The sequence below is a fragment of the Pristiophorus japonicus genome, chromosome 6, assembly GCF_044704955.1.
Source record: "Pristiophorus japonicus isolate sPriJap1 chromosome 6, sPriJap1.hap1, whole genome shotgun sequence".
Taxonomy (NCBI): Eukaryota; Metazoa; Chordata; class Chondrichthyes; family Pristiophoridae; genus Pristiophorus; species Pristiophorus japonicus.
This window is the reverse complement of record NC_091982.1, coordinates 67,258,048-67,279,485: the sequence shown is the minus strand read 5'-3', so window position 1 is coordinate 67,279,485 and position 21,438 is coordinate 67,258,048. Positions and strand designations below refer to the sequence as shown.

Genomic DNA, 21,438 nt, shown 5'->3' with positions numbered 1-21,438 from the left:
AGTGACTAGTGGGGTACCGCAAGGTTCTGTGCTGGGGCCCCAGCTGTTTACATTGTACATTACTGATTTAGACGAGGGGATTAAATGTAGTATCTCCAAATTTGCAGATGACACTAAGTTGTGTGGCAGTGTGAGCAGCGATGAGGATGCTATGAGGCTGCAGAGTGACTTGGATAGGTTAGGTGAGTGGGCAAATGCATGGCAGATGAAGTATAATGTGGATAAATGTGAGGTTATCCACTTTGGTGGTAAAAACAGAGAGACAGACTATTATCTGAATGGTGACAGATTAGGAAAAGGGGAGGTGCAACGAGACCTGGGTGTCATGGTACATCAGTTATTGAAGGTTGGCATGCAGGTACAGCAGGCGGTTAAGAAAGCAAATGGCATGTTGGCCTTCATAGCGAGGGGATTTGAGTACAGGGGCAGGGAGGTGTTACTACAGTTGTACAGGGTCTTGGTGAGGCCACACCTGGAGTATTGTGTACAGTTTTGGTCTTCTAACTTGAGGAAGGACATTCTTGCTATTGAGAGAGTGTAGCAAAGGTTCACCAGACTGATTCCCAGAATGGCGGGATGACATATCAAGAAAGACTGAATCAACTGGACTTGTATTCACTGGAGTTCAGAAGAATGAGAGGGGATCTCATAGAAACGTTTAAAATTCTGATGGGTTTAGACAGGTTAGATGCAGGAAGAATGGTCCCAATGTTGGGGAAGTCCAGAACCAGGGGTCACAGTCTTAAGGATAAGGGGTAAGCCATTTAGGACCGAGATGAGGAGAAACTTCTTCACCCAGAGAGTGGTGAACCTGTGGAATTCTCTACCACAGAAAGTTGTTGAGGCCAATTCGCTAAATATATTCAAAAAGGAGTTAGATGTAGTCCTTACTACTAGGGGGATCAAGGGGTATGGTGAGAAAGCAGGAATGGGGTACTGAAGTTGCATGTTCAGCCATGAACTCATTGAATGGCGGTGCAGGCTCGAAGGGCCGAATGGTCTACTCCTGCACCTATTTTATATGTTTCTATGTTTCTATGTTTCTATCGCGCCTCCTGCTGGCCTATAGGTCCCGACCGCACTCGCTCATGGGGGTCACGCCCCCTGAGCTATTTATGAAACGAACACTCAAAACTCAGTTGTCCCTCATTCACCCAGTTCTGACCGACATAATTGAGGGCAAGCGCCAGTTCCAAAATGAGTATCATGACCGAAATTCAAGGGGGAGATGTATAGAAATAAATGACCCTGTATTTGTCCTCAATCATGCCGTGGTGCCCAAATGGCTTGAGAGTACTATAATAGACAAAGAGGGGAACACGGTCATTGTGGTTAAACTTAACAATGGGCAGATATGCCATAAGCATCTGGACCAAGTAAAAAAAAGGTTCAGCATGGACACTGAGGAACCCGAGGAAGATCATGAGATGGTGCTCACACCATCGCCAGTGAATGAACAACAAGAACATTCAGCAGCATGCACAATCCCGGTGGTCAGCCCGGACAGGCCGAAATCACCACAGGTGACAGACACTCACGCCAAGGCTCAACAACCAGAGCCCCAACTGCAGCGTTCCACGAGGGAGCGTAGACCACCTGAAAGACTTAACCAAGATCCCAATAAGGCTTTAGGGGAGGGGAAGAGGTGATGTCATGTCTGTTACCTCTTTGTAACACCACTGCAATACTGTATATACTTAAACAATGCACACCTTGACCACAAGGGGTGAACTTGTGAGAGACACTCCTTACCTGGTCATCCAGGTATATAAAGGGAGGTCCCACGCAGGGTCATCACTTCTTGGTCCTGTGAATAAAGGTTTAGATCATAGAGTGACCCTGTCCATAGAATGTGCCTCACATGGTTTTGTGCCATTGAGTAAGGATATTACAAGCTACACCCTGAACTTTCTCTGGAATGTGTAGCTGGAACCGCCCAGCTCAAGTTCTGGCTGACTTTGCAAATTGTAATTTGATCCATTCTGACTTCAGAAGCCATAGAGGATAGGTCTCCCCAAAAGCCATCATGATCATCTGAAGTCCCTTACCCCAGTGCAAGTGCATCCCTCTCCAAGCCGACGTCCCCTACCCCAGCGCAAATGCATGACCTTACCCCACCTCCCCCAACACGCCATAGATGGGGCATTGCGTGGGTTACAGATTGTTAGCAGGTTTATTGGGTATGAAGTGAATAGTGACAGTGTTGTGATTTTTGGATTTAATCTATTCCAACATTGTCCCTGACGTTCCAAGAAACATGATCCATCTTCCATTAGTTTCCTACCTCCCCTCTCTCTACCCCTCCCCCTGTGTCTCTCCCTCCCCCCGTGTGTCTCCCTCTCCCACCCCCACCCCCTGACGCCATGTGTCCCTCTCCTCCCCATGTCTTTTTCTCTCTCTTCCCGTGTCTCTCTCTCTTACCCCTGTGTCTCTCCTCTCCCTCCCTTCACCCCCGTATTTCCCCTCATGCCTCGTGTCTCCCCCCCACCCCCGTATCTTCCCCCTGTGTCTCTCTCCCCCAGCTGTATCTCTCCCCCCCATGTCTCTCCCCCCCACTCCCGTATCTCCTCCCCGTGTCTCTCTCCCCCCCACCTCCGTATCTCCCCCCCTGTGTGTCTCCCCCTCCCCCCACCCCATATCTCCCACCTTCGTCTCTCCCCTTCCCCACCCCCATATCCCCCCCCTCAAGCCTGCATCTGCCCCCCCGTGCCTCTCTCCCTCCACCATGTCTCTTCCCTCCCCCGTGTCTCTCTCTCTCTCTCCACCCACCCTGTGTCTCTCCCCTCCCATGTCTCTTCCTCTCCCCCCCGTGTCTCTCCCCCCTCCATCGAGTCTCTCTCTCGCCCCTCATGTCTTTTCCCTCCCGTCTCTCTCTCTCTCTCCCCCTGACCTGCGTCTCTCCCCCACCCTCCCCACCTCTCTCCCCCCATGTGTCCCTAAAGATGCAGCAAGCAATTGATCAGCCATGATCGCATTGAATGGTGGTGCAGGCTCGAAGGGCCAAATGGCAAATGACACATAAATACACACACACTTACAAACACACACACAATATGCACACCTCTATGAATGTGCTTGCACACACAAAACAGTCCGCTTGCTCACAAATGAAGAGACAGTTTAAGTGTAGCTTGATATAAATATTTTATTCAGTGCATCTGTTGGTGTATGCAACAAATCATAAACAACTGAACTGTACAGAAGCAGGGAATCCGCTTGTACTTTCTAACCCATGTAACATTTGGAGCACATTATCCAACATGTTCAAGACACAGATCCTAAGTCATGCTATGATTACCAGCCTTCTCCCATGCAACAGATTAATTAAAATAAAACTCTAAACTAACTGACATAATAACAGCAACCTCTGTGTACTAGCGAGAGCCGAGGGAACTTCATTCACAACAATTCCCAACATGCCCAGTACAGGAAAAGAGTTACAAATAAGACTTTCTTTTTCGTGATCAAAATGAAGTCACCCTAAAACTCCACACTTTCTTTAAGAATAAAAGTCACCACAATAAGATCAATGTGCGAATGCCTAAGGTGAGAAGGATTCACAAGGGTACAGTTTGCTAACCAGTTGATTTCTGTAATCTAGGCGTTGCACTATAAGATTACTGTCACTACAAATCTATAAACCCCTTTCCTCAAGATTGCTTACAGTTACACTTAGACCCACTGTGCACTCAGCCTGAGAGACACTGACTTAATTCCTGTACATTTTGCTTTTAAATTTGTTTCCGTTTTTAGCAACCCTGATTAGCTCCCGAAAGATATCCTATCCTGGAGTATAAAAAAAACGGTAGAACTGCAGGAGGGCAAATTGGAGGGAAGAAAAGCAACTGAACGCTAGTGGATCAAGTGGGACTGAACATCACTGAGCCAAGATCGGGGTGCGATTACTGTGTGCCAGATCCTCATTCCTTTAGTAAAACCCAAAGATAGCTACATTCCCCCACTAAGAGCAAATGTGGTCTGGTTTATTTGTGTGTGTGTCCGTTGCCGAATTGTAACCTTGTTTTCAGCTGGCGAACCAGATGTGAGACATTTTTTAATGATGCTTTCCCCGGAGAAAGGTCGGATGACGGGACAAAGGGGGAATTCTTGCAGCATACCACATTCAAAAAAAACAGGTTCCGTTGGCTGTCCAGGTGCCTGCTGAGATGCACACAAGCATTTTCTCGGCTAAAATTATGGGGATTTACCCACTGACAGGAGAGACCAGAAGACCCAAAAGGCTGATACCAGAGCGACCTTACTCAGCTCAGTGGCTTGTTTCCTGAATCATTTTTACAACAGAAAGAGAGAGTCTGCTCGTAATGTGTCGCCAGCATCCGCACGCGATGTGTCCAGACACGGGACACGCTGCCACCCGGCTACGTCGATTCCGTCTGACTCACCGTCTTGCCCCCGTTTAGCACCGCTGAGGCACTTCTGCTTTTGGTGGGGGTCCCAGACCGGGACAGGACCTCTGCCAGCTCGTGAAGCGATGGTTCTCTGTACAGGGCAACTGGAAATCAAAGAGGAAATCATCGTTAGTTTATACGGCCCGCTGCTCGCTGCTAGTGGGTGTGTGTTGTGTGTGTGTATGTGTGAAAGAGTGTGTGTGTGTCTGTGTGTGTGTGTGAGAGTGTGAGTGGGGAGTGTGAGAGTGAGTGTGAGAGTGTGGGGAGTGTGTGTGTGTGTGTGTGTGTGTGTGTGTGAGAGTGTGAGTGGGGAGTGTGAGAGTGAGTGTGAGAGTGTGGGGAGTGTGTGTGAGTGTGTGTGTGGGGGGGGGGGATGAGTGTGAGTGTGTGTGAGTGTAAGTGGGGTGTGTGAGTGTGAGTGTGTGGGGAGTGTGTATGTGTGTGTGGGGTGTGAGTGTGTGTGTGTGGGGGGAGTGTGTCTGTGTGTGTGTTTAAGTGTAGGAGCGTGTGTGTGAGTGAGTGAGTGTGTGCGTGTGTGAGCGAGCGAGTGTGAGAGTGTGAATGAGTGTGAGAGAGTGAGAGTGAGTGAGTGTGAGAGCGAGTGAGTGTGAGTGAGTCAATGAGTGTAAAAGAGTGAGAGAGTGAATGATGTGAGTGTGAGTGAGTGAGTGAGAGAGTGAGAGTGTGTGAATGAGTGTGAGTGAGTGATGAGTGAGTTTGTGAGTAAGTGAGTGAGAGTGAGAGAATGTAAGTGTGAGTGAGTGAGTGAGAGTGTGAGTGAATGATGAGTGAGTTTGCAAGTGAGTGAGTGAGTGAGCTTGTGTGAGTGTACGTTTGTGTATGCAAGTGCGTATGGGCACAAACATTGACGCACCATCACACTGGGCAGCGGAGGGTGAAGCTCTCCCTCCCCTGCCTTCCCTCCCCTCCCCTCCCCCCCTCTTTCCGCCTCCCCTCCCCCTCCGCTCCCCTCCCCCGCTCCCTCCCCCACCTCCCCTCCCCCTCCACTCCACTTCCCCCTCCCCTGCTCCCTCCTCTCCCCACCCCGCCTCCCGCCCCATCTCCCCTTCCCTCCTCCCCTTCTCCCCTCTCCTCCCCCGCCTCTCCTCCCCCTCTCACCCCCCCGCCACCCTCCCCGTCCCGCAGCAGCTGACGGTTTGAAATGTGAGTTGCCGCGGTCAGGTCTCAATTTCCCCCCAGCCCGTGGTGGGCAGCCTCCCAACAGCACGACATCTGAGCGATGGGAAGGAGGCTTCGGGAATTGGAAGTGGGAATGGTGTGGGAAGGAGCCGGTGGAAAGCGACATCCCGGGCTCAGTGTGAACCCTAACAGCGAGTCGCTACCTGCAGTATAACTGCAGTCACCAGCTGCAGCTTTCACTCGTCAGCCAATCCAACATTAAAAAATAAACATTGGTAAGTGTTCCGATTGATTAATGCGATCTGGGCCAGCCAGGTCTGGGGGCTGTGTTTTATATAATCTGAGCACCAAGTAAAACACTCCGGCATTTTCCCAATATATTCCTGACAGCAATTTTAAGAAACTACAAGAGTTCTGAGTCAGCGAAGGCAGAATACTCTGCTCACTTCAGAGTGATTTAAGCCCACTTAAACTGTGCAGCTCTCTGAACACGCCAGGGCTGGGGAGCTCGACACTGTCACAGTTTAAGAGGTCAATTCTGGAGTGGAAACATCCATCCATGAATCTGCTGCGTGATATACAGTGAAAGATTCTATAGCCACGTGCTCACTGCTAGTTTGAGACTTACAACAGTGGCACATCCTGGTGGGGGGGATCGGGGGGGGGGGGCGGGTGTGAGAGGTGGGGGTGGGGGGGAGGGGATCGGGAGGGGGATCAGGGGGGTGATGAGATCATGGGGCGGGATCGGGGTCAGGGGGTTGGGAGGGATCGGGGATCGGGGGGAAGGAATTGAGGGGGAGGGGATCAGCGGGTAGGGGATCAGGGGGCGATCGGGTGGGGGAGAGGATCGGGGGAAGGGGATCGGGGAGGGGATCGGGACGGGACGGGAGGGGAGCGGTGGGGAGGGAGGGGATCGGGGGGGAAGGAATTGAGGGGGAGGGGATGGGGGGAGGGGATCGGGGCGGGAGGGGATCAGGGGAGGGGATTGGGGGGAGGGGGGCGATGAGGAGATTGGGGAGAGGGGGTCGGGGGGGGAGGAGGTCGGGGGGGAAGCGGGGATCAGGGGGGGGGGAATTGGGGGAAAGGGGATTGTGGGGAGGGGGGAGGAGATTGGGGGGGGGAGGGGATTGGGGTGGAGTGGATCGGGGGGTGGGGATTCGGGGGGGATCAGGGTTGGGGAGGGGATTGGGTGGGAGGGGAACGGGGAGTGGGGGATCGGGGGGGTGAGGATTGGGGGGAGGGAATCAGGGAGCGAAGAGATCAGGGGGTGGAGGGGATTGGAGATCGGGGAGGGATCAGGGATCTTTCGGATGAAGAGGGTGTCGGGCGGAGCGGCAGCCAGTAGACTCAATGTGCAGCCGCAGGGACGCTGGGGCTCCACATTCAGCACCTTAGGGTGCAGCCTCCAGCGGACTCTTCACAGGCCGATGATTTGGCAGCTTTCGGCCCAACAATAGAGCCAGCACGGCACGCTCGCCAGGCAGGTGCGCCGGGGAAAACTATTTGGGACTTTAACTAGCTAGGGCTGGATTTCCCGGCCCTCTGCGCCCCGTTTTCCGCCCCGGAGTGGCGGCAATGACGGGGGTGAGGTGTTCTGGGCGGGCGGCCAGCCTCCAGCGCCCCGCGGCGATCCTCGGGTCGGGTTTAGCGGCGGCGCGGAGCAGCACCGCCCGGAAGAGTTGCGCCCGGTGTGTAACACCCCTGCTCACGACACCGGCGCAAGTTTGTGCTCCTGCCCGACCCGTCTGCCCCGCAGCGCGCCCCGCAGTGACCACCCGGGAAATCAGGGCCGTCCCACCATCCCATCGGTGGACAGGTGAGGAATGGACTCCTGAGGTAAGTGCGATTGTTTGTTCTTTTAATGTTTTTAGCACTTTGTGTTGTGGTGGGGTGGCCAATGTTTTGGGAATGTGGTATTTTTTATAGGTACCATCCTCCCTCCGGGAGCGCTCCCAGCCCAGCTCTGTAGCTCGGGAGTTTCCCATGGTAAGCTCCCTTAGCGCTGCGCCCCCTGACTCAGGGCCCAGCTACCCAAACTTACCGACTGAGGCTCAAACTGTTCCCGGGCGCTAACTTTCCCACCCCGCCGCCATTACCGCCCCAAAAACAACAATGCCAAAAATCCACCCTAGATACTGACTTGTTCCTCACATGTCCACAAAAATCCTTACTGTGCAGTTGGAGCTTATTAAAACATACATCACATATTGCAATCAGCTGAGTTCACAACCTTGGTGTCCTATTTGACCCCGAGATTATCTTCCGACCACATATCTGTACCACCATCAACACCGCCTATTTCCACCGCCGTAACTTCGCCCGTCTCCGCCCCTGCCTCAGCTCACCGGCTGGTGAGACCCTCATCCGTGCATTTTCTACCCTCGGACTCGACCATTCCAAAGCACTCCTGGCTGGCCTCCCATCTTCTACCCTCCAAAAACTTGAACTCATCCAAAGCTCTGCTGCCCATAGCCTAACTCGCACCAAGTCCCGCTCACCCATCACCCCCTGTGCTTGCCGACCTACATTGGCTCCCGGTTAAGCAATGCCTTAATGTTAAAATTTGCATCCTTGTGTTCAAATCCCTCCATGACCTCGCCCCTCCCTATCTCTGTAATCTCCTCCAGCCCCACAACTGCCCGAGATGTCTACGCTCCTATAATTCTGCCCTTTTGAGAATCCCTGATTATAATCGCTCAACCATTGGTTGACGAGGGATGCGGGGTGGGGGGGAGGGCGGGTGAGAGGATCGTATGAAGAGGGGGAGCTCTGGAACACCCTGCCTAAACCTCTCCACCTCTCTACCTCTTTCCTTCTTCAAGACACTCCTTAAAACCTACGTCTTTGACCAAGCTTTTGGTCGCCTGCCGTAATATCTCCTTACGCAGCTCGGTGTTAAATTCCGTTTGACAATGGCTCCTATGAAGCGCCTTGGGACGTTTCACTACATTAAAGGCACTATATAAATACAAGTAGTTGTTGAGTATTAATTGGTTGTGGGGTCCCACTGGTCATCAGCTCAGCACGATATCTTAAGGGGGAAGCAAGGTTTTGCACTATGGGGTGGAGATGGGGAGTGGGGAATGGGTGTGGTGAGGGGTGGGTTGGCATGGGAGGGGTTGTGGTGAGATGTGGTCGGAAGGAGGGGATGGGCTGATTGGGGGTAGGGGGTGTGTGGGGGGGGGAGGGGCTGTGGTGAGGGGTGGGTTGGCATGGGAGGGGTTGTGGTGAGATGTGGTCGGAGGGAGGGGATGGGCTGATTGGGGGTAGGGGGTGTGTGGGGGGGGGGCTGTGGTGAGGGGTGGGCGGGGGGAGGGGTGTGGTGAGGGGTGGGCGGGGGGAGGGGTGGGCGGCGGGGAGGGGACGGGGGGGCTGGCGTGGGGGAGGGGTTTGGTGAGGGGTGGGCAGGGGGAGGGGATGGGGGGGCTGGAGTGGGGGAGGGGTGTGGTGAGGGGTGGGCGGGGGGAGGGGTGTGGTGAGGGGTGGGTTGGCATGGGATGGGTTGTGGTGAGATGTGGGCGGAGGGAGGGGGTGGGCTGATGGGGGCTAGGGTGTGTGGGGGGGAGGGGGTGTGATGATGGGTGGGTGGGGGGAGGGGATGGGGGACTGGTGTGGGGGAGGGGTGTGGTGAGGGGTGGGCAGTGGGGGAAGGGGTGTGGCGAGGGGTGGGCGGGGGGGGAGGGGTGTGGTGAGGGGTGGGCAGGGGGGAGGGGTGTGGTGAGGGGCGGGGTGGGAAGGGATGGGGGGGCTGGTGTGGGGAAGGGTTGTGGTGAGGGGTGGGCGGGAGGGGAGGGGTGTGGTGAGGGGTGGGCAGGACTGGAGGGGATGAGGGGTGGGCTGGCGGCGGAGGGGGGGGAGGAGAAGGACTGAAAACCTGACTGCGCCTGGATTGTCCCATTCAAACTCCATCATCCCCCTCCTCAACAAACCTGCAGCAGGAATGAGATGGTCAGAAGTAAATCTGTGGCCCTGATCGCATTGTCACTGAGCAGTTTGCTGGTATGGAAAGCACTGCGATATAAAGCACAGCTAACATGACTCAGTGGGCAGCACTCTTGCCTCAGGCAGAAGATTACGGGTTATTTATATAGCGCCTATAATGTAGGAATTGAGCAGATAATCCTCTGTGCATTGTCAGAAATGGCGTCTTTCAGATGAGATGTTAAATCGAAGCCCCATGTGATGCAAAGCTCTGGAATTCCCTTCCCACACATCGTTGTTAATTCTCCTTTAAGACACTGCTTAAAACCAACCTCTTTGACCAAGCATTTGGTCACCTGTCCTAATATCTCCTTTTGTGGCTTGGAGTCAAATTGTGTTTGATAATCGCTCCTATGAAGCACCTGCAGACGTTTTACTGCGTGAAAGGCGCTGTATACATGTTGTTGTTACTGCTGAAGATCCCACTATTCCAAAGAAGAGCAGGGGAGTTCTTCCCAGTGTCCTGGCCAACATTTATCCCTCCAGCTATCCTGGTCTATATTAGGATAGTTGAAGTCCCCCTTTATCACTATTCTATAGTTCTTGCTCCTCTCTTTAATTTCCCTGTAAAATATGCTCCTCCATATCCTTCCCACTCTTGGTGGCCTATAGAACACAGTGACCTATAGTAGTGTAATGGCATATCTAATATTTCTTAATATTTCTTAACTCTAGCCAAATAGATTCCAGGACAGCCGCTCTCTCCGGCACTGTAACATTCTCCTTAACCAATACTGCCACACAACCTCCTTCCTTTCCTTCCCTACCTTTCCTGAACAGCTCATAGAGCAATATTTAGTGCCCAACCCTGCCCTGTTTTGAGCCAGGTCCCCGCTATTGCCGAATAAGCAGATTAAATTGTTGCCTATCTCCGCTGATGCTTGTGGGGCCTTGCTGTGCGTAAGCTGGCTGCCGCCTTTGCCTGTATAACAACAGTGACTACACTTCAAAACGGATTCCCTGGATGTAAAGAATTTTGGGATATCCTGAGGTTGTATATGCAGACTATGGATGTACTGTCTGTGTAGTCACTGTGTGGTTTCATAAGATGGAGACTTGTTTACCTGATATACTGTCAATAAGGTTTACACTGTGTACATACATGCTGGCACCACGAGAGGGTACAACTGGTGGAGACTGGGGGTTTCCTGCCCTGGTGGCAGGGCCCTGTATAAAAGGCTGCCCACCATGCTTGTGCCTCACTCTGGAGTTTGGAATAAAGGACCAAGGTCACTACAGTTTAAGCACAACACATTGCCTTGTGGAGTCATTCATAAGTACATTACAGACATAACACTTTCAATACAATTCTGTGTACTGCAAATACTCCGCAGATAAAAGTTCCTTTGTAGAGTTCAAAAAACATGGGTCAACAATACAGAGTATTTCACTCTGTGATGTTCAATAGGACAACATGGATTCAGTGAAATGAATCAAAACATCCCCAATTATTCAGGAGCATCTCACTCTCCTCAAAGTGTTACAAAGAACATTAATCAAATGGACAGAAGATAATGTAACTTCAAATACAAATGAGGCCCTTTCATCATTGCTGGCAAGTCATGAAAAAAATGACTACACTTGGCGCTATTTATAGCATTTCATTTTGATTCACTTAAATTTCTGGCCAATGTGTTATTACTGTTATTAACACAGATATTGGGCAGATGATGCACCAAATTCTTGAGAAAACTAAGGGCAAGGAAAGTTCATGGGGCCCATCAAGCCCACTCCATCCAGAGTGTATGTCTGATCATTCTATCACTGACTTTCCTCATACAATACCCGCTGATCCATTGCTTCAGGGAACATTCATTCCCCAACCTGCGGTGAAAATAGGGCTCTCAAATTGTTCTCCTTATAAGATGAAGACTATTAGAGCCATGAGAAGAAAACAGTGAAGATTCACTAGAACAATACCAGGAATAGCCTATAAATTAGAGCCAGACCCTTCAGGAGTGAAATTAGGAAACACTTCTACACACAAAGGGTGGCAGAAGTCTGGAGCTCTCTTCCACAAACGGCAATTGGTGTGAGATCAATTGTTCATTTTAAATCTGAGATTGATATATTTCTGTTAACCGAAGGGTAGAAAATGCTGGTGGGAGTTGTGTACAGACCACCAAACAGTAGTAGTAAGGTTGGGGACAGCATCAAACAAGAAATTAGGGATGCATGCAATAAAGGTACAGCAGTTATCATGGGTGACTTTAAACTACATATTGATTGGGCTAACCAAACTGGTAGCAATGCGGTGGAGGAGGATTTCCTGGAGTGTATTAGGGATGTTTTTTGAGACCAATATGTCGAGGAACCAACTAGGGAGCTGGCCATCCTAGACTGGGTGATGTGTAATGAGAAAGGACTAATTAGCAATCTTGTTGTGCGAGGCCCACTTGGGGAAAGTGACGATAACATGGTAGAATTCTTTATTAAGATGGAGAGTGACAGTTAATTCAGAAACTAGGGTCCTGAACTTAAGGAAAGGTAACTTTGATGGTTTGAGGCGTTAATTGGCTAGAATAGACTGGCAAATGATACTTAAAGGGTTGACGGTGGATAGGCAATGGCAAAGAGAAAAAGGTTAGTAAAGACAAACGTAGGACCCCTGCAGTCAGAATCAGGGGAAGTCATAACGGGGAACAAAGAAATGGCAGACCAATTGAATAAGTACTTTGGTTCAGTATTCACTAAGGAGGACACAAACAACCTTCCGGATATAAAAGGCAGTTTCTGCGGCTGCAACCGAGACTCCAGGATGGTATGTTGCCTCCCTGGTGCAAGGGTCAAGGATGTCTTGGAGAGGCTGCAGAGCATTCTGGAGAGGGAGGGTGAACAGCCAGTTGTTGTGGTACATGTAGGTACCAACGATATAGGTAAGAAGCGGGAAGAGATCCTACAAGCTGAATTTAGGGAACTAGGAGTTAAATTAAAAAGTAGGACCTCAAAGGTAGTAATCTCTGGAATCCTACCAATGCCATATGTCAATCAGAGTAGAAGGAGCAGGATAGTTAGAATAAATACGTGGCTTGAGCAGTGGTGCAAGAGGGAGGGATTCAAGTTCCTGGGACATTGGAACCAGTTCTGGGGGAAGTGGGACCTTTACAAAAGGGACGGTCTGCACTTGTGCAGGCCTGGAACTGATGTCCTCGGGATAACATTTGCTCATGCCGTTCGGGAATGTTTAAACTAATATGGCAGGGGGATGGGAACCTATGCAGCGAGATAGGGCGAAGTAATATGGAGTCAGAAACAGATGGTAGAAAGGTAAAAAGCAATAGTGGAAGGCCGAGTAAACAAAGGCAAGAAACAAAAAGGGCCACACTACATCATAATTCTAAAAGGACAAAGGGTGTTAAAAAAACAAGCCTGAAGGCTTTGTGACTAAATGCAAGGAGTATCCGTAATAAGGTGGATGAATTAACTGTGAAAATAGATGTTAACAGATATGATGTGATTGGGATTACAGAGACGTGGCTCCAGGATGATCAGGGCTGGGAACTCAACATCCAAGGGTATTCAACATTCAGGAAGGATAGAATAAAAGGAAAAGGAGGTGGGGTAGCATTTCTGGTTAAAGAGGAGATTAATGCAATAGTTAGGAAGGACATTAGCTTGGATAATGTGGAATTTATATGGGTAGAGCTGCAGAACACCAAAGGGCAAAAATCGTTAGTGGGAGTTGTGTACAGACCTCCAAACAGTCGTACTGATGTTGGGGAGGGCATCAAACAGGAAATTAGGGGTGCATGCAAGAAAGGTGCAGCAGTTATCATGGGTGACTTTAATATGATTATAGATTGGGCTAACCAAACTGGAAGCAATACGGTGGAGGAGGAATTTCTGGAGTGCATAAGGGATGGCTTTCGAGACCAATATGTCGAGGAACCAACTAGGGGGGAGGCCATCTGAGACTGGGTGTTGTGTAATGAGAGAGGATTAATTAGCAATCTCGTTGTGCGAGGCCCCTTGGGGAAGAGTGACCATAATACGGTGGAATTCTACATTAGGATGGAGAAGGAAACAGTTAATTCAGAGACCATGTTCCAGAACTTAAAGAAGGGTAACTTTGAAGGTATGAGGCGTGAATTCGCTAGGAAAGATTGGCGAATGATACTTAAGGGGTTGACAGTGGATGGGCAATGGCAGACATTTAGAGATCGCATGGATGAACTACAACAATTGTACATCCTTGTCTGGCATAAAAATAAAAAAAGGGAAGGTGGCTCAACTGTGGCTATCAAGGGAAATCAGGGATAGTATTAAAGCCAAGGAAGTGGCATACAAATTGGCCAGAAATAGCAGCGAACCCGGGGACTGGGAGAAATTTAGAACTCAGCAGAGGAGGACAAAGCGTTTGATTAGGGCAGGGGAAATAGAATACGAGAGGAAGCTTGCAGGGAACATTAAGGTGGACTGCAAAAGCTTCTATAGATATGTAAAGAGAAAAAGGTTAGTAAAGACAAATGAAGGTCCCCTGCAGTCAGAATCAGGGGAAGTCATAACGGGGAACAAAGAAATGGCAGACCAATTGAACAAGTACTTTGGTTCGGTATTCACTAAGGAGGACACAAACAACCTTCCGGATATAAAAGGGGTCAGAGGGCCTATTAAGAAGGAGGAACTGAGGGAAATCCTTATTAGTCGGGAAATTGTGTTGGGGAAGTTGATGGGATTGAACGCCGATAAATCCCCAGGGCCTGATGGACTGCATCCCAGAGTACTTAAGGAGGTGGCCTTGCAAATAGCGGATGCATTGACAGTTATTTTCCAACATTCCATAGACTCTGGATCAGTTCCTATGGAGTGGAGGATAGCCAATGTAACCCTACTTTTTAAAAAAGGAGGGAGAGAGAAAACAGGGAATTATAGACCGGTTAGCCTGACATCGGAAGTGGGTAAAATGATGGAATCAATTATTAAGGATGTCATAGCAGCACATTTGGAAAGAGGTGATATGATAGGTCCAAGTCAGCATGGATTTGTGAAAGGGAAATCATGCTTGACAAATCTTCTGGAATTTTTTGAGGATGTTTCCAGTAGAGTGGACAAGGGAGAACCAGTTGATGTGGTGTATTTGGACTTTCAGAAGGCTTTCGACAAGGTCCCACACAAGAGATTAATGTGCAAAGTTAAAGCACATGGGATGGGGGTAGTGTGCTGACGTGGATTGAGAACTAGTTGGCAGACAGGAATCAAACAGTAGGAGTAAATGGGTACTTTTCAGAATGGCAGGCATGACTAGTGGGGTACCGTAAGGTTCTGTGCTGGGGCCCCAGCTGTTTACATTGTACATTAATGATTTAGACGAGGGGATTAAATGTAGTATCTCCAAATTTGCGGATGACACTAAGTTGGGTGGCAGTGTGAGCTGCGAGGAGGATGCTATGAGGCTGCAGAGTGACTTGGATAGGTTAGGTGAGTGGGCAAATGCATGGCAGATGAAGTATAATGTGGATAAATGTGAGGTTATCCACTTTGGTGGTAAAAACAGAGAGACGGACTATTATCTGAATGGTGACAGATTAGGAAAAGGGGAGGTGCAACGAGACCTGGGTGTCATGGTACATCAGTCAATGAAAGTTGGCATGCAGATGCAGCAGGCGGTTAAGAAAGCAAATGGCATGTTGGCCTTCATAGCGAGGGGATTTGAGTACAAGGGCAGGGAGGTGTTACTACAGTTGTACAGGGCCTTGGTGAGGCCACACCTGGAGTATTGTGTACAGTTTTGGTCTCCTAACTTGAGGAAGGACATTCTTGCTATTGAGGGAGTGCAGCGAAGGTTCACCAGACTGATTCCCGGAATGGCGGGATGACATATCAAGAAAGACTGAATCAACTGGACTTGTATTCACTGGAGTTCAGAAGAATGAGAGGGGATCTCATAGAAACGTTTAAAATTCTGACGCGTTTAGACAGGTTAGATGTAGGAAGAAGGTTCCCGATGTTGGGGAAGTCCAGAACCAGGGGTCACAGCCTAAGGATAAGGGGTAAGCCATTTAGGACTGAGATGAGGAGAAACTTCTTCCAGAGAGGTGAACCTGTGGAATTCTCGACCACAGAAAGTTGTTGAGGCCAATTCACTAAATATATTCAAAAAAGAGTTAGATGTAGTCCTTACTACTAGGGGGATCAAGGGGTATGGTGAGAAAGCAGGAATGGGGTACTGAAGTTGCATGTTCAGCCATGAACTCATTGAATGCCGATGCAGGCGCGAAGGGTCGAATTGCCTACTCCTGCACCTAATTTCTATGTTTCTATGTTTATAGATATGTGAAGAGTAAAAGATTAGTGAAGACAAACGTAGGTCCCTTGCAGTCGGATTCAGGTGAATTTTTAATGGGGAACAAAGAAATGGCACACCAATTGAACAAATACTTTGGTTCTATCTTCATGAAGGAAGACACAAATAACCTGACGGAAATACTAGGGGACCGAGGGTCTAGTGAGAAGGAGGAACTGAAGGATATGTTTATTAGGCTGAAAATTGTGTTAGGGAAATTGATGGGATTGAAGGCCAATAAATCCCCGGGGCCTGATAGTCTGCATCCCAGAGTACTTAAGGAAGTGGCCCTAGAAATAGTGGATGCATTGGTGACCATTTTCCAACAGTCTGTCGACTCTGGATCAGTTCCTATGGACTGGAGGGAAGCTAATGTAACACCACTTTTTAAAAAGGGAGGGAGCGAGAAAGCGGGTAATTATAGACCGGTTCGCGTGACATCAGTAGTGGGGAAAATGTTGGAATCAATTATTAAGGATGAAATAGCATTTGGAAAGCAGTGACAGGATCGGTCCAAGTCAACATGGATTTATGAAAGGGAAATCATGCTTGACAAATCTTCTGGAATTTTTTGAGGATGTAACTGGTAGAGTGGACAAGGGAGAACCAGTGGATGTGGTGTATTTGGACTTTCAAAAGGCTTGGTGTGCAAAATCAAAGCACATGGTATTGGGGGTAGTGTGCTGGCGTGGATGGAGAACTGGTTGGCAGACAGGAAACAGAGAGTCGGGATAAACGAGTAAATTTCAGAATGGCAGGCAGTGACTAGTAGAGTGCCGCAGGGCTCAGTGCTGGGACCCCAGCTCTTTACAATATACATCAATGATTTGGATGAAGGAATTGAATAATATCTCCAAGTTTGTAGATGACACTAAACTGGGTGGAGGTGTGAGCTGTGAGGAGGACGCTAGAAGGCTGCAGGGTGGCTTGGACAGGTTACATGAGTGGGCAAATGCATGGCAGATGCAGTATAATGTTGATAAATGTGAGGTTATCCACTTTGGGGGCAAAAACGCGAAGACAGAATATTATCTGAATGGCGGCAGATTAGGAAAAGGGAGGTGCAACAAGACCTGGGTGTCATGGTTCATCAGTCATTGAAAGTTGGCATACAGGTACAGCAGGTGGTGAAGAAGGCAAATGGTATGTTGGCTTTCATAGCTCAGTGATTTGAGTATAGGAGCAGCGAGGTCTTCCTGCAGTTGTACAGGGCCTTGGTGAAGCCTCACCTGGAATATTGTGTTCAGTTTGGTCTCCTAATCTGAGGAAGGACATTCTTGGTATTGAGGGAGTGCAGCGAAGATTCACCAGACTGATTCCCGGGATGGCAGGACTGACATATGAGGAGAGCCTGGATCAAATGGGCTTTTATACATTGGAGTTTAGAAGGATGAGAGGGTATTTCATAGAAACATATAAAATTCTGACGGGACGGGACAGGTTAGATGCGGGTAGAATGTTCCCGATGTTGGGGAAGTCCAGAACCAGGGGACACAGTCTTAGGATAAGGGGTAGCCCATTTAGGACTGAGATGAGGAGCAACTTCTTCACTCAGAGAGTTGTTAACCTGTGGAATTCCCTGCCGCAGAGAGTTGTTGATGCCAGTTAATTGGATATATTCAAGAGGGAGTGCGATATGGCCCCTACGGCTAAGGCGATCAAGGGTTATGGAGAGAAAGCAGGAAAGGGTTACTGAGGTGAATGATCCGCCATGATCTTATTGAATGGTGGTGCAGGCTCGAAGGGCCGAATGGCCTACTCCTGCACCTATTTTCTATGTTTCTATGTGTTAAGGGATATGGCAAAAGATGGGTATATGGAGTTAGGTTGTAGATCAGCCCTGCAAATCCCATGGGAGGACAGACGCACCAACGTCAGTGTTCTCGATCAGGCCAACATCCCCAGCGTCGAAGCACTGACCACACTTGATCAGCTCCACTGGGCAGGCCAACATTGTTCGCATGCCCAACACGAGACTCCCAAAGCAAGTGCTCTACTCGGAGCAAGTGAGCCCCAAGTGAGCCCCAAGTGGGCAGAGGAAATGTTTCAAGAACACCCTCAAAGCCTCCTTGATAAACTGCAACATCCCCATTGACACCTGGGAGTTCCTGGCTAAAGACCGCCCTAAGTGGAGGAAGAGCATCCGGGAAGGCACTGAGCACCTCGAGTCTCGTCGCCAAGAGCATGCAGAAAGCAAGCGCAGGCAGTGGAAGGAGCATGCGGCAAACCAGACCCACCCTCCCTTTCCCTCAACCACTGTCTGTCTCACCTGTGACAGAGACTGTAATTCCCATATTGGACTGTTCAGCCACCTGAGAACTCACTTTCAGAGTGGAAGCAAGTCTTCCTCGATTTTGGGCGACTGCCTATGCTGATGATGATGAGGAATGAGAGATAAGAGTTATGGAGAAATGTTCAAAGAAAAATGGAGGGGTTTTCACTGGAACAGAGAGGATTTATACCGATTGTAAAATGGTGGATGGTTTTGAGAAGATCAGTCGTGAAAGACTGTCTCTACTGATTGATGAATCAGTGAAAAAGGAGGGCAGAGTCTGAGGATTATCACAAGAAGAATGACAGGGGGGAAAGATGAAATTCTTTCATACATTAGAACAGGAAGTGCTTTATCTACTGAGGCACAATCTGTAACCTAATTTAAAATACAGTAGGATGTGTATTTGAAGAGGAAGCATATCAAAGGTGTCAGGAAACAAGCGAGTAAATGGGATTACAGTGGATTGCTTCAACTGAAGAGCAAACGCAGTGTGGGAGGGGTTATCTGTCAGCCTTTGGCCCACATCCCTTAATACCTTCGGTTAACACAAAGCTATCAATCTCAGATTTAAAATTAACAATTGATCTCACATCAATTGCCGTTTGCGAAAGAGAGTTCCAAACTTCTACTGTCCTTTGTGTGTAGAAGTGCTTCCTAATTTCACTCCTGAAAGGTCAAGCTCCAACCTTTAGTTTATTCTTGGTATTGTTCTAGTGAATCATCACCGTCCCTATTTCCTGGCTCCAATACCCTCTTTGCTGTAGTTTCCATGGTAATCGCTGCAACATTCAATCCCACTTCTCTACAGATGTCAACCAGGTTGAAGATGATCGTTGACATCGGGTTAGCTGGCGTCTCTGCACTCTTGATGCCGACATTTGAAATACAAGCAAAAAAAACAACAACCTTTGCCACATTACCTTCTAATGGTTTGGGGAGGAAGTGTGCAGCTGGCTTGTTCTTCTTCACGTGATTTCCCTTCATAATTTCTCCCTCCTTGTTAAGTCCCAAATACCAACCCCTGCCAGACTGCTGCTGTCGGTACAACATGGATGAGTAGGTCACGTAGTAGTTTTCAAATACTGATTCCTTGAACCTGCATTCGGGCGTGAAGTGTTCCTGTTTAAAAAAAGAAAACGCAATAAAATAATAATTAAGTTGTTACGCCGAAACAGCACGCTCTCATGCAAGTCACAGGAACAGTTGTGTCATGATTCTGGTGCCTTTAACCCTCAATCAAATCCTTCCAAATTGCTTAATGGGGCATTACCGGGTTGCTGTTCATGCGAACTTGCTGTGCACAAATTATCATCATCATCATAGGCAGTCCCTCGAAATCGAGGAAGACTTGCTTCCACTCCAAAAGTGAGTTCTCAGGTGACTGTACAGTCCAATACAGGAATTACAGTCTCTGTCACAAGGGGCAGATTAGCTGTCACATTTGCCTACATAAGAAAGAATAACTACACTTCAAAAGCACACTGACTGTAACACGCTTTGGGATGACCTGAGGAAGTAAATGAGGCAATATAAATAAAGACTTGCATTTATATAGCGCTTTTCATGACGTCAGGACATCCCAAAGAACCTTACAGCCAATGAAGGTACTTTTGAAGTTTGTCACTGTTGTAATGTAGGAAATGCGGCAGCCAATTTGCACACAGCAAGCTCCCACACATAGCAATGTGTTAATGACCAGATAATTTGTTTTTGTTATGTTTGTTGAGGGATAAATATTGGCCAGTACACCGGGGATAACTCCCCTGCTCTTCTCCGAAATAGTGCCATGGGATCTTTTATGTTCACCGGAGAGGGCAGATAAGGGCTTGGTTTAACGTCTCATCCAAAAGACGGCACTTCCGACAGTGCGGCACTCCATCAGTACTGCCCCTCCCACAGTGCAGCGCTCCCTCAGTACTGTCCCTCCGATAGTGCGGCGCTCCCTCAGTACTGTCCCTCCGACAGTGCAGCGCTCCCTCAGTACTGCCCCCTCCGACAGTGCGGCACTCCCTCTGTACTGCACGAAGTGTCAGTCTAAATTTTTGTGCTCAAGCCCCTGGAGTGGGATTTGAACCCACAACCTTCTGACTCAGAGGCGAAAGAGCTGCCCACTGAGCCACAACTGATGTAAATTCCTTCTTTTCATTAGTTGCCTAGCAAACCCTGAGGTCATGAGTTCAAAGTCCACCATGGTAAAATGATGTCAGCAACATGGGGGCAATTTTAACCTAACCTGCCCAGTAGGAATTTGAAAAAATTGGCTTGAAATCATGTTGCTCACAATTAGCTCATGATTTTAACCCCCAGTGGAGATTGGGCGCCAGTGGAGTTAAAATAGAGGTGACGGATGTATCGCTCAATTCTTGCTCCATCGCCATCTTTCCCGGGGTCTGCCTGAAGTAGGCGGGACTCTCAATAGTCGATGCTAATCAGGGTACCGGGATGTACAGAGCACCTTGGTGCCATTTTAATTGCCTACTGGACAGAACATCTTCCAGGGATAGTCCTCTCGCTGAACCCTGGCGGTACAGCACAAGAGGCATGAAAAGGCCAGTGTTAAAATTATTTTTGTGGAGCCAGGAGGAGCAGGAATTGCCCCACTTCCCCATGCACAACTCTCCCCCCCCCACCCCCACCCCCACCCCCACCCCCGCCCCCCGCCCGACCTACCTTCCTGCTGGCCAGAATCGGAGAACAGCTTGGGTTTACACCCAAGGGGGCCGTGAGGCTCCGCCCATAAAAAGTACTCCAATACAAGGGTTAAATTTATGAAGAGAGGTTACACAAACTAGGATTGTATTCCCTGGAATTTAGAAGGCTAAGCGGTGATCTGATCAAAGTTTTCAGGATATTAAGGGGAACAGAGAGGGGAGATCGAGAGAAACTATTTCGGCTGGTTGGGGATTCTAGGACTAGGCGGCATAGTTTAGAAATTAGAGCCAGACCTTTCAGGAGTGAAATTAGGAAACACTTCTACACACAAAGGGTGGTAGAAGTTCGGAACTCTCTTCCGCAAATGGCAATTGATGCTGGATCAATTGTTAATTCTAAATCTGAGATTGATAGATTCCTGTTAACCAAAGGTATTAAACGATATGGGCCAAAGGTGAGCATATGGAGTTAGGTCACAGATCAGCTGTGATCTCATTGAATGGCAGAGCAGGCTCGAGGGGCTCAATAGCCTCCTCCTAGTCCTAAAACGGACCAGGCTCCTGTGGACAGGATTTGTGCCCACTGCTCAGCCGGCCCACAGTTCTCATCCACCCCTTGAGGTCGGCCTGGGAAGCCCCTGAAGTGATTTTTTAAAAAAGAACAATTAGGAAGAACATAAGAAATAGCAGCAGGTGTAG

At 49.1% G+C, this 21,438-nt stretch overlaps 1 protein-coding gene across 3 annotated transcripts in view; it reads right to left on the bottom strand.

Moving 5' to 3' along the window:
• Positions 1 to 3,125: 3,125 nt before the first annotated feature.
• fgf13a (fibroblast growth factor 13a) overlaps positions 3,126 to 21,438 on the bottom strand; it is a 755,468-nt gene continuing 737,155 nt past the window's right edge. For all 3 annotated transcript variants that reach the window (XM_070882897.1, XM_070882899.1, XM_070882898.1), the window contains 2 exons: positions 19,009 to 19,207; positions 3,126 to 4,513 (listed from right to left, as the gene is read on the bottom strand). In XM_070882897.1, the coding sequence (XP_070738998.1) occupies positions 4,380 to 4,513; positions 19,009 to 19,207 (333 nt within the window). In that variant the 3' untranslated portion in view covers positions 3,126 to 4,379. The remainder of the gene's footprint in view (positions 4,514 to 19,008; positions 19,208 to 21,438) is intronic.